At 40.5% G+C, this 13,372-nt stretch overlaps 1 protein-coding gene across 6 annotated transcripts in view; it reads left to right on the top strand.

Annotated features, from left to right (window-relative positions):
• The first annotated feature begins 91 nt into the window (after positions 1 to 91).
• The window catches only part of ARID4B (AT-rich interaction domain 4B), an 83,316-nt gene continuing 70,035 nt past the window's right edge, over positions 92 to 13,372 (top strand). For 3 of the 6 annotated variants that reach the window (XM_081856349.1, XM_081856345.1, XM_081856346.1), the window contains exons 1-2: positions 683 to 703; positions 1,559 to 1,621. In XM_081856349.1, coding sequence (XP_081712475.1) covers positions 698 to 703; positions 1,559 to 1,621 — 69 coding nt within the window. In that variant the 5' untranslated portion in view covers positions 683 to 697. Of the gene's footprint in view, positions 408 to 682; positions 704 to 1,284; positions 1,389 to 1,558; positions 1,622 to 13,372 lie in introns of those variants that run through there. The other 3 variants (XM_081856347.1, XM_081856348.1, XM_081856350.1) reach the window with 3 other exon arrangements.

Raw genomic sequence — 13,372 nt, 5'->3', positions numbered from 1 at the left:
TGGCGAGAGAATTACATCAGTGTTTCGGAGAGCGGGGCTAATGGCGCTGAGAAGTAGGCGGGCCTTGCTGGTTTGAAGCCAATGGCGGAGAGGCAAGGCGGGGAGAAGGCGGGCTTGCAGCTGTCACTCACGCTTCGGGTTTTGGGGGAGGGTAGTGAACAGCTTGGAGAGGAGCCGCTGCTGTCGCCGTCGCCACCGGGGTTCGGACGGGCGGGATTGGCCCCCGGTGTCGCCGGGCGGGAGCCCTCGCCTGCCTTCGGAGCCAGGCCAGCGATTGCTCGGTAGAAGCGTGGTATTCGGCCAGGGGATCAGGTCCAGCGTTGGGAGGAGGCTCCATCCTCCTCGCCCCCCCTCTCCGCAGGTTAGGGGGGACCAGCGAGCAAGCGGGCGACAGCCGAGGAACAAAGGTAACGTAGCCCCGGGGAAGATCTCCCTGGCCCCGGTGGCCTCGGGTGGCCGGCGGGGTCGCTCCGTGCAGGCGAGAGCCTTTTGCAGCGGCCATGGGGGGAAAGAGAGAAAGGGGGGAAAGAGCGCTCCTGGTTTGTTGTTTTTCTCCTTGTTGAGGCTGCGGCGGGACTCGCCGATCGCCCCCCTCCCTCCTCACCCGAATCCGAAATCTTTGGGTCCCTCGGAGAACGGAGCCGGGCAAGCGGGGTGGGAGGATACTGGTCCGGGAGCCGCCTTTGGAGGAGGCGAGATGGAGGCAAGGCGTCCCTTGTTTCTCCTTCGCTGACCGTCGCTTTCCTGGATTCCTCGATCGCTGACCAGCTCTGAGCAGGGGAGCTGCGGCTGTTGCCGAAACTCCTGCCGCGGAGTCAGCATGGGGGGGGGGCACGGAGAGAGAGAGAGGGGGGGCATCGAGACAGGTTGCTGGGAGATATTTTGGGGGGCCGCTTTTCTTTAAACGGCATGGGGAGGAGCCCCCCCCCCCATTCCACTCTTAGCTCCTTGTCCTAGTACAATGGAGAAGCCTCCCCTCCCGCAGGGAAGAGAGAGTGAGAGTGTGTGTGTGTCTGCATGGACGAGAAAGCGCCTCTCCGTCCTGGCTGGACACCCCGCAACCTGCCTCTCTCGTCTCCCTTATTCAGCGGCACCCCCTCCCCACTTTTTTGTTTGTGGGGGGGAGACTGCTAGGGGTGTAGGAGCCGCTCCCAGAGAGCCGAAGGCGAAGGGCTCGTCCCCCCTCAGGCGGTACCCGGAGAGGGGGAGCGGACGTAGAGGAGGAGGAGGGACGGGGACGGAGCGGGGGGGGGGGTTAAGAAGCGGTTGTTGTTGTGGCAAGTTTCTCCTCTGACAGAAATGGCGTCAAAGGCAGCGAGTGAGGGGGAAGCCGAGCCGCCGTGTGTGAGGCTCCGAGAGGAAGCGGGAGCTGGAGCGGCGAGGTCGTGGTTTGTGGCGGTGGAGAAAAGAGGGGCCTGCGTAGAGGGAATAGGAGAGGCGGGGGGGGAGGGAGGGGGGAGTATTGGGGGGGGGGGGAGAAGCTCGTGCAGAAATGCTTCCCTCGCGGACCGCGGAAAAGGAGTGGTGCGGTGGCTTAGTGCTTTGTTTTAAATTTCAGGTCCAGCCTCGGCAGCTCAACCTCTTTCGGGTTTTTCTACTGCAGCCTGAGTTCATCATGAAGGTAAAAGCACTAATGGGGCGGGCGGGGGGCGGGGGGTGAGGAACCGGCGGAGGGTTATGTCTGCCTCGGTTGCGAGGACGGGAGCCGATTCCAGACCTCGACTGCAGGCTGTTTTCTGCCCTCCGGCTAACGTGTGTTGGTTCGGTTTTGGTAAACCCTCCGTGAACTGTGCTGAGAGCATAATATAAATCTGGTAGGCTGGAGTTTTTCTGCAACACCCTTTCCGTGGGGATTGAGGACATGTCTGCCTGGGCCAGCCCTTGGTAGTTTGGTGGAGGAATAGGGGGCATCGGAAAGTATGAAGTGGGGCGGGAAGCTCCACTAAGCAGTTGTATTTAATCAGTTGGGGTTAAACAATAGAGTCAGTTTACTTTTATCCTACGAGCCCCGTTGAATTGATATTTGTGGGCTGCTTGAAGGGGTATGTTTGGGAGGGAATAGTTGCAGCAAAAAAATTGCTGCAAGATGCAGAAAGAAATTTAAAACAGCCTTTCACTGTTGGATGCAGTAAGTGTTTGCATGACATGTGCCCGTTAACTGAAAGGCGCTGACAGCTGGTGGTCAGTGTCTTAAAGAGAATGTGATGGAAAAAATATTAATAATGCGTTCCTTATTTTAAATCTGTACTGTCCACGAACACAGAACCTGGTGTAGCATATTATCTAAACATCCAGAACAAGCCCCTTATCAAAGGCCAAATCTGGCTTTCAAGGCTTTACAAACCTGTTAGAGGCACTTACTGAATAACTGAAAATCGAATGTTGCACAGTACTTGAATAATAAGTACTACCTACCATATTTGTTATTAAATATTGTAAGCTACTTCCTCTGTTGAATAAGGCCTTTCTTGAGGGATGTGGAAAGCTACATCAGCAGTGCCAGAAACACTAACTTAAAATCAAATGTTTCATACAATTTAAATTGGAAATAAGCTCCATGGCTGTCTTCTCTTGATAAAATAGTTGTTTTTCAGAGAATTAGTGAGTTGATTCCAAATCTGTTTTTTTACATTAAGATTTCTTTTGATAATGAAAGTGAAAGAATAGTTTTTTTTTTATCTAAAGACTATTTGTTTTAAAAATATGCAGCACTCATTCTTCTTTATATATGCAAGTCTTATGTCAGATGAAAGATTCATGATCAGATATTGTGATTATAGCAAGCCATAGAGTTCTGAAGTATGGAACTATGCAGTTCACATGTTGTTGAAAATGTAAGAAATGTAGTGCAGTCTTCACTCTGTAACAACTTAAAACCCTGTCGGTGTTAAATATAAACACTTTCGAAAGTGCTGAGTGCTTTTTTTCAGTTTCTTAGGATATGTGTGTAAAATGAAAGTTACAGTGTATTTCATACTTCAGAATGGATATAGTCAGGCATTTAGCATTTTAGTACCATAACATTATAGTTTTGGTCATATCAATCTTGGCACAGCCTGATTCTGTACATGCTTACTGTCTCTGTATTGGCCAATGCTTTTAGCGTCTAAAAACTTGTCTGGAATATATATGTTTACTCACTGTGTTTCACTGTGTTCAACAGAGCTTAATCCCAAATTAATGTTCATAGGATTGGTTTGAAAGAGTTGAAATAAAATAGATCACTCTGTTATAAAGAGGTTCAGATGTTATTTAAAAAAATCATGACCGAAACCTACTTTTTGGAAAATGCCCACTTTGCTTCCTCCCTGATTCTCATATGAGTTTCTTAAGAGGTTGAAGTAACTTCTGCCCTCTTGTGAAAGTATAGTTTGGCTAAAACAAAAAGCTGCAAACTTTTGCCACTCCATCGAGAGGACTAGCTGCTGTATGGCTTTGGTCGCTGACAGCTGTAGTATAAGAGAGAGAATAGTTTGTTCATTCAGTATGCTGTGGCAGCATTGAATTCTGCATATCCTGCTTCAGACCTCATTCTGTTGCATGTCAGAGCTTTGATTAATAGTTGTGATACATGTGCACAGAAGGAAAAATAAAGAGCTGGCTAGTCAGGAGCTCACCCCGTAGCATGTTTAGCGCTGTGACTCATCTCCTTTTTGCCCTGTACTGTGGAAGAAGTTGCCAGGCTCTGTGGTATATACCCTCTAGTACCTTTTCTTCTGTTTCACTGTGTCACATTTTAACTGTCTGCCTTTTTGCAAATGGCTAGCATATTGTTTAAAATTTCAGCTCTAAACTTTTAGAAAAGAACTCATTGTTTCCCTTTATATCATGTTTAAAGAATGTTTTATAGTATACCTTTACTACTGTAAGGGTAACACTAACTAGAATAATAGGTCAGTAAGCAAGGGTGGTTGTTTTTCTGCTTCTGTTAATTCAATGTTTTACTAGAATGAATGTGATCTGTAAAGTGATGTTGAAGGTAGTGCTTCAGTGGATAAAAGTAAGCAGTGAAATTTTTAATTGTGAGATAGAGCTCTACAGAGGTACTTCTGAGGAACTGAAATTATTTTTAGAACAAATGCCACAAGCTCTGACTGATGGGGCTACTGGCTGTTCCCTTAAGTGAAGGAGGCAGTGTTGTCTTTTTTGGTTCATGTTCAAGGGTATCAGTCTGGAAACTCCCATTTCTGTTCCCAGCTTGCTGTTTTGCTATTGCTTGAAGTTGCACAAATGCTGCAGCCTTTATTGGCAACCTGATGATAAATATAATTTGAGTTGAACACGCTTGAATCTAGGCATCATAAAGTAGGTAAAAATATAGTTTCACATTCCTGCTTATGGCTTAGTAAGTTGCCTTTATTATTAAGATTTATTGATACTCCCTAGGAGCATCTGTATGAATTCCAAGACAATTAGTCCCTTTGTGTGAATGAATGCATGGTATCAAAACTCATATATTATAGGTTTGTGATCAACTGAAAATCCTGAAACAGTGGATGTGCAAATATGTGTTAAATATATCTTACCCCATTTTAATCACATAGTGCTCTTAATAACTACATATTGATTAGCACAGTATGCCAGTGGACAGCATGAAAAACTGTAGTAATTTATTTGTTATGGGAATTATTATATATTTCCTTTGGCCTTCACAGTATGTATGATGGGAATTATTACACATTTCCCTCGACTTCACAAATAGCCACTCATGCTAAATTATAAGTGTACTTCAATAGAACAACTCTTATTGATGAATATATTAACTATCTAATATCAGAGGCAGTGCTTGCAACATATATTCCACTATAGGAGGCATTTGATAGATGCAGCAGTCTTCAGTCTTTGAGTCAAATTTTTGAGTCAAACCAAACTTTTATAAGGTTTGGTTCAAATTTTTGAGTCAAACCAAGTTTCAAATTTTTGAGTCAAACCAAACTTTTATAAGGTTTGGTTCAGTATATGCAGCTTTCCAGTATAAAAACTAATACAGTATAAATGGATTGTTGGGTTTCTGATTCCTCCATAAATGTCTATTGATAGCCACTTGTGCCCCATCTTCTTTTAGAAAATGTTAGGAAATTTCATATGTCTGGCATGTGGAAGAGGATGTGTGGCGATGGGAACATTTTTTCATATCTGGTGGCAGTGTATATTCATTCAGACATTCTGGGTTGCAGTCATCATAGAGACAGATAAAGCCACCAAGCAGATAATTAATCTAGATCCATATATAGACAATCAGTCTATAAATTTTAAAAATAAAATAAAAATTGGTTACTAACATGGAACATGGATGTGATCTGCTACTGACATATGAGTCAGCTGTATCAGGAAGCTTTTAATGTGTGATCTTTTGTTGTGTTCTCCCATATTCTGTTGAGAGTAGCTGGGGCAACCCAGTCAGATGGGCGGGGTGCAATTTTTTTTTTTGTAGTAGTAGAAAACAACTTTGGATAATCTGCAAATCTGATGGATAGCACAGTGAATGAATTGATGAATTTTTTATGCTCTTGATCCTATTGTTATTGCTGCTTTCTTTTTTATATCTGAAAGACACATAATAGACACATAAAAATAAAACATAAAGTACTAAGGACAAATGGACATGTGCTGTTGCTCTTGTCTTAAAATTTAGTTATTAAAGGTGTATACACTGGCTATGTGGCACAGGTTGTGTGAAATATCTTTAATCCTGCTTATGAAGAGTGTATGCTAACATTTATTTAGTTTATATATACACTCCTCCTCTTTACCAACTCCCTGCTCAATTATTTTTTATTATTATAAAAAATGACCTCTGCCACCATGCAAATCACTGATGTAATGAATAAGAGAGGCTGTAATTGTTTTCAGTGCTGTCTTTTTGTAATATAATACTATGAAGGAATATCAGCCATTTGTGGTGGTGTTTCTACACAAACAGCCTGAAGACAAATACTGTAGTACTATCATGCATTGGTTGAGAGCTCAATTGTTCTTACAGACAATGTGCTGTAACCTAGTTAAGAATGTAGTACTGTAATGTTTTACTTTTCTTGCCAACTGTGTAGAAGCAAACACAGGATTAGAATAGGAATGCTTTTAAGAGTACATGCACTACAAGTAAGTTAAAGCAGGAAGGAAGGAAATACTTATGGGATGTTTATCTCTAGAACTGATTGTTAGGGTATGTAAACAAGCATTTCTTTAAAGAAATGCTACTTTCATAACCTACCTAACCTGTCATTGCCCTATTTTTTTCTCCACCCCCTTCCATCTTCTTACATAACTCTAATGCAATAACAGAAACAAAATACTTACACAAAGCTATTGTGTGCTATTTTATAAGGTCTGTTGCTTTGCAAAGAATAATCCAAGAGATCTGCTTTAATTGCAAAACATTGTGATGAAGAAATGTTTGAAATACTTTTGTTTAGTTTGTTTGCTACTAGGAGTTAACAAATCTGTTTGTGGTTGCCACCACCACATGCTTTCTTGAGACCAGTGGCAATTGCAGAGAACTCATAGAAGTGAAAGTTGTTTGCCCTTGCAGTAGACTTCAGTGGATGGTAGGAACAGTATCTTGACTGCTGTTACCTTATACAGTGATCCAGTGGAATGCGAAAGGAACTACTCCTTTCCTTCCTCCTTTGTGGAGAAAGGGAGGTGAGCTTCTCTTCTGTATGCTGGGATTATTTAGGAGAGGTCATTAGCAGCATAGCTTCCAGAAAGATCCCAAGTCCCCCAAGTTATCTATACAGGAGTAGACAAAAACTCTTTTTCTCCATGCTGACTTTGGGTGAGAAAATTGCTGGAAGTGCAGATTTCTGTACTAGAGAGGCAGACAAGACAATGTCTGGAACCTTGTTGACTTATGTACATTAGGAAAGGGATCCCCAGTTAGAATTATTCTGCCTTAAATGGTCAAAAAATAGTGGCTGGCCCAAGGTCACCTAGTGAGCTTCATGACTGAGTGGGGATTTGAACCCTGAATTCCCATGTCCTAGTCCAACGCACTGTACCACACTATACCACTCTGGCTTCCTAGAGTACTTCTGCTGTGGGGCAGCTATATAAATTAAGCAGGTAAATAAATATGGGGAAAGCAAAATATCACTTAGAGAAGGATATGAAATATTTTCTTGGAAGTTTGATTTTGTTTTATTCTGCATTGTTTTATTTGATGTTTTAATGTGTTGGAATCTGCTTTGAGATTTTTTTTTCTTTAAAACATAGAGTGGTGTAGAAATGAACAACAACAACAACAACATAAATTTCATTGCAAAAAAAAAAGGTGCCTGGACAAATGTTGTAGCACCATAACCTAGGTTTAAGGTGTGCCATTTGGAGATTAGCTTATACAGTCATACCTTGGGTTAAAGTTGCTTCAGGTTAAATCTTTTCAAGTTGTGTCCCGCGGCAAACCAGAAGTAACGGAACGGGTTACTTTCAGGTTTCGCTGCTTGCGCAGACGCTCAAAATGAATTCACACACATGCACAGACACGGCGAATCGCGACACGTAGACGCGGGTTGCGTTCTGCTCATGATGCAAGCGGGGCTCCAGAACGGATCCCATTCGTATCCAGAGGTACCACTGTATATCTGAGTTTCTAACACTGCAGGTGGCTGCAGAGGGGAGGAAGAATTGGTGAAAATTGCATCCCTGCCCTCTTCCTCTTGTGTGAGTGGAACTCCCATGAGGGCAATTCTGGAGTCAACTGAGTAAGTTTAGTTTATAGGAAAGTGAGTCATTAAACTTCTTTTAAAATTCCAAATTGTTAAAGGGTTGAGTAGAGAAGTTGTTACCGTATTTCTGATTTTTTATTCTACAGAAGAAACTAACAAGAAATAGACAAATACCTGGAAGAAAATGTGGGGTTTATCCCAGTTAAATAAGAGACATTGTTTTGATGTTGTCTGGGTTTATATATATATATAGAGAGAGAGAGAGAGAGAGATGTAATACAATAAAATAGAGATGGGGAAACTGCAGTCCTTCAGGAAGTCTTGGACCCCAGCACTCATCATTTCTATCTTCTGGTCAGAAGGGGAAAATGTCTTAGTAATGTTTGGAACTTAGCAAGAGAATCCAGAGTGACAGATGTAGCAGGTATCTTTTCTGTGAATTTAAACAAAATGATAGATTGTCATAAAATACAAAACCAGGAAAATGTTTTTGTGCCTTATTTCCCCTTTATATTTGGACAATGATATGCTAACACTTTCTTCTTGGAAGTGTCATTTTCCCTAGGAGAAAAACAACTGAATTTGAATATGGATGCAGTTATTTTGCATATTCATGGTTCCTTGAAACATATTTTGTCCCAGCATAGTTCAGACTAGGGCTTCCATTGGGATACCACAAATAATACTTGTATAGTGTGAGACTACTTTGTTTGAAAACATACATGTGTAATGCAGCCTGTGCAATGTTAGCAGTTTACTAGCACTGTCTTGTTACATGCTGAAGCATGTAAGGATTTTGCAGAACAAATCTGACAAACTTTAAGTTTAAATTTATGCAGATATTTCAAATTCATACACCATATAACTGCTTCCTATGAACCCATATAGTGTGTAGAATTACCAGGTCATAACTTTTAAAGAAAAGGCTGGTGCCATGCTGTTTTTATTGTAATTATCTGTACGTTTTAAAATAGATCATATAGATAGTTTCAATTTTATTAATGTTTATTTTTTAAAATTGATGCTTTTCCCTAGGTTTTTAGCTATTTTTATCCTGTCTGTAAGCTGCCTTGAGTCCATGTCTCCTGCCTTTTCCCCTGACATGGACTCAAGGTGGCTTACACATAAGATAAAAATAACTAAAAACCTTGGGGGAAAGCAATCATTTAAATAACCACCTGTAATAACAACAACCTGGAGAACTTCCTTTTCAGAGGCCCATAAATTACCTTACTACATTGAACATTCCTCTCCCCTCTGGCAACCTCTCAAACTTGTAGCTGGGGAGGCGGGCGAGAGATTAGCTCTGCAGCTACACAGTACTTCAGAAGTGCTTCAAGTGGCTCTGAAGCACAGTATGACAAAGATGAGCTACCACTTCCATTCTGAGCTGGAGAGTGGAGTGGTTCGTGACCTATAATGTCTGCAGAGTCTTGTTGGCTTCTAAGGCCAGCATGACCAGTATTCTAGCAGTCTCACTCTGTAAATCATCAGTAACAAACAAAGAACTAAAAGGGAGTAATCCATTCAAACCCCACTTCTGGCAGTAAATGTCTTCAATTAATGAAGAAACAAAGGGACACCCCAAGGGTCTCATTCAAAGTTAGTCCCTAACATGTTCACAATTAATTAACAGTTGAGCAGTATAGTTTAGTAAATGGTATACGGTTATTAGTGATAAGTTAGCGTTAAACTTACTGCTATGAAAATATGGCAGATGTTTTCCTAACAATTCACAGGTTTGCAACTCTGGGGATACTGAAAAATGAATAAAATTGCAAGTTGCTGGGTAATATCCAATTGTGTCTGTCGCATAGTGAAACTGACATCTACTTTTCCTTCATCTCTTCTACCTGCAACCCACCAAATCTACTTTGAAGAGTTGAAGGACTTTAGAGCAGATTTGGTGGGATGTGGGGGTAGGGAGGTAGGGAAAATCCACTTGAGCAACATTAAATATCACCCTCAGAAATATCAACCCTACAGGTTATCTCAGAAGAGGCTGACATGCATGTCTAAGAATTAGTGGGCCTAGAATTTTGTGTCAGATTTAAAAGGTGCTAAATCTAAGCCCTTATTGCAGAGGAACCATCAGGAGCACATCCTAAGTCTCCTGGTAGTTCCTTTGCAGCCATAGTTTTACCTGCTGCATCAGATGCCAGGCAGGTGGGCATGGTTGGGGGGGAAACAGCCTCATTGTGGCAGAGGTTCCCCATCTGTTGTGTACTTTGCTTGCAGGTACGATGGGTTCATCCTATAGTTTTCTCTTTTGACCTGTTCAGTATTGTCTCACAAGCTTAAAACCCACTGCTGGTGTTGGTCTTAGGATTTTGCTCTGTAAAGGCTTTCTGTAAATTAGATCTTTCTCTATCAGAACATGGACTTGTTTTCTCAGCAGTGAAACATATTACATTATCCTTTGATGGCAATAATAAATAACAGTCACTTTGCTTGTAGGCAAGTAGTGCACTTAAGTTGTAGTAGTGGTCTCTGGTACGTATTTCTTCTCTCTGGTGTGGCAACTGCTATCTTTAACCTTTCTCTTGTCACCTTTTATATACCGGTACTGAATTCTCTCCCTTGGGGCATTTGTAGTCCTTATATTTGCCCCTCTTTTAATAAATTGTTTAGAGTTCCTCTTGAATTTCCCTCTTGATCTATTCTATTCCTTTGGTGCTTTTCCCTGTTGTTTAGCTTTTCTTCTTTTTGATTCTGTGTAAAATTACTCAACAAGTGCAAGGTTTTGTCCCTCTTTTCTCACGTTCTCTAGATCATGAGCAGGAACCTGTGCATTGAAATCATGTACAGTGCCTAGTTAACTTAAAATCATGACTTAAAATGATGAAGAAGCTGTCTAATGTAAATTATATACTATTGCAATTAGGAGAAGTGGAACTCAATTTTTCTTTGAACGTTTGTTCCTTTCTTCCTCGCAAAGATGGAGACCAAAGCCAGCTGCTACAGTGTCTGTCCTTTATGCATTGGCCTGGCTTCTAAATCTAGGCTATACAGTTCCGGAAACAGAAAAGATCTAAGCAGGGTTCACCCATGCTTTTCTTTAAAAGCAATAATGCCAAAACCCTGTCACCAGGGTTGTATTAGACTGATTTGGCATGATAAGTGGCTAGGCCCAAAGAAAAAAGTAGAGATACTAATACATGCTTGAAAGTATCATACTTCACATTTGATATGGTCTTAAACATCTGTATGTTAATAAAATAGTAGAGTTACCCTGCCCCCCCCCCGAAGAAGAATAACATCGGAAGATTATTCTTTTTTCTTGAATTTGTATGATTAATTCAGTTAATTTGTAAATAATTGTTCAGATCAGTTTTTTAAAAAGCATGAACTAACCCAGACCCTGTGTTTGTCCTCTGAGTCCCTTTTCAATGTGTCCTCTCTGAGAAAGGAGTAGAGGGTGGGGCAATGAGAACAGGCCTTTTCAGTGGTGGCTCCGCACTTGTGGAATGTTCTTATCAATGGAGGCATGCCTGGCACCATCACTATCTATTTTTAGGTGCCAGGCAAAAACATTTCCTATTATCCAGGTTGTTAGCCCTTAGTCTAGAGTGGTTCAGGTATTTATGGCCTCTCTTATGTATGTATAGTGGTTCTTACTTTGCTTCATTTTAATGAATGTACCAGGTTTTTAAGTTACTTTGGGTTACTTTTGTGAAAAAGCAACTAAAATTCAATCCAATAATGAGAAATAATAATAATACTGATAATATAAAATTAACTGATTTTACCATTCTCAGAGCACCTTATGCACTACTTACTCATTTTCCAGCTTTTCTATACCCATTGTCGGTACATCATGGGATTCTTGCTAGCATATGCATATCCCAAATGAATTTAAACACTTGCTGGAGCGTGCACACATAAATAGTGATTGTCTTGTACAAAGAATGTAACAGCTTTTCAGGTTATATAACTTTTCTACAAAGATTTCATGTTTGGTTAACTGTCTTGCATGATTTGCTTTAGCCAGGAAGTGCAGTGTCTGTAGGTATTCAAAAATAACTTACCTTGCAGTTTCCTCTTTAATCTCCACCTAAGATAGTACAGTTTATCAAGATTTTGTATCTACCAGGGCCACTTAGTTCTCATATGATAAACATACATGCACAAAAAGGTAGAATCATATCACATGTGAACATCCTGGATTCAAATAACTTTTGTTTTATCTAAGATACATAGTAATATTTCAGATAAAATATTTTGTAAGGGAAATATACTCCATCTTCTCTGTAGGAAATATTCCTGTTCTAACTTCCTGTATTGTGGACCTGGTACTTTAAACCAGAATGTAATGAAACATAAATTGCAAGCATGAGGACCTAATGTTAAATACAGGACACTGTATTTCAATTAAGTTTCAATTAAATAGAATAATTCACAGTTTCTAGGGGTATTTTTCTAACCCTAGAGAAAAATTAATAGCATTATGTTCCATAGTGTTTGGAAGCTAACTTAATTCTGTGTTATACTAATTTAAAAACTAGTAGATTATTTTAAAGCATAACTACAATAGTTAGACTTGTATATCCCTAAATTGTTCAAAGCAATGTCTAGTTTCAATTTTTTGTTATTGTAAATGTTTTATGTGACCATGTTGTTGGCAGTGCTTATGCTATCTACACAACTTCAGGTTCTGTCATTTGGTCTGTTAAACTACTGGAGGTCCAATATGTAATATGTAAGTAACAGCCTTGGCACATGCCTTTGCAGAGTTTAAATTGTCTGTAATGATTGAAAACAGGTTTCCTCTCGCCCATCTTGCACTTGTCATCCAGTTATGTATTTCTTCCACCCCCCGCCCCTCACATCAGATTATTCCATTCAGATAAACCCTCATACCCGTTAAGTGCCTGTAACAAAATACACTTCAAAAGAAGTGTACAATTTCAAGAGCTTTCACCCATACCTTCAGTTAGTAGCACAAATTTAGATACTCCTGTTTCATAAACCAGATAATTTGCTAATCACAAGTAATTAAAAGAATTTTCAAATTCTCCCAGTTATTAACAGGTATACTACATGGCATGTTTAATAGGGAACTGAAAAAAATACTCTGGGAGAATTTGCAAATATAAAATACACACAAGAAACAAGTATTCACATTGTTTCCAAAATACCCTTATCTAATGAAGAATTTATCCAATCACACTGAAAAGTTCTTGAAACAACTTACAGCTAAAAGCAGCAAAATATTAATATCATCGGGAGGAGAAAAGCACATTTAATAGGAGTACTTCTAGTCATACAGCAACACAATATGGATTAATTTAAATTTGATCCTTCCACAAAGGGAAAAGGAAGATGCCCTTTTGCAAGATGATTACTTTCCTGGGACAAACCTAAGATCTGCTTGCAATAGCCTGGGTGCCAGGATAGTACCTGACATCTCCACCACCTGGGAATCATTGCATTTGGACTGTTTTCAAACACATCCTATGGAATTATATCAGTTACATTTTATCTATTCAATTGGAATGAATTTTTGTAATCAAATTGCTTTTTCTGTAGCCTGAGCAGGAGCAGTCACCATTAAAAAAAGTGGTCAGAATAGGCCAAAATACAGTGGTGCCTCGCAAGACGAAATTAATCCGTTCCGCGAGTCTCTTCGTCTTGCGGTTTTTTCGTCTTGCGAAGCACGGCTATTAGCGGCTTAGCGGCTGTTAACGGCTTAGTGGCTGTTAACG

The sequence above is a fragment of the Podarcis erhardii genome (assembly GCF_964252035.2).
Source record: "Podarcis erhardii genome assembly, chromosome: 3".
Taxonomy (NCBI): domain Eukaryota; kingdom Metazoa; phylum Chordata; class Lepidosauria; order Squamata; family Lacertidae; genus Podarcis; species Podarcis erhardii.
Note: the sequence above shows the minus strand (reverse complement) of the source record. Positions and strands in the feature narration are given on the sequence as shown.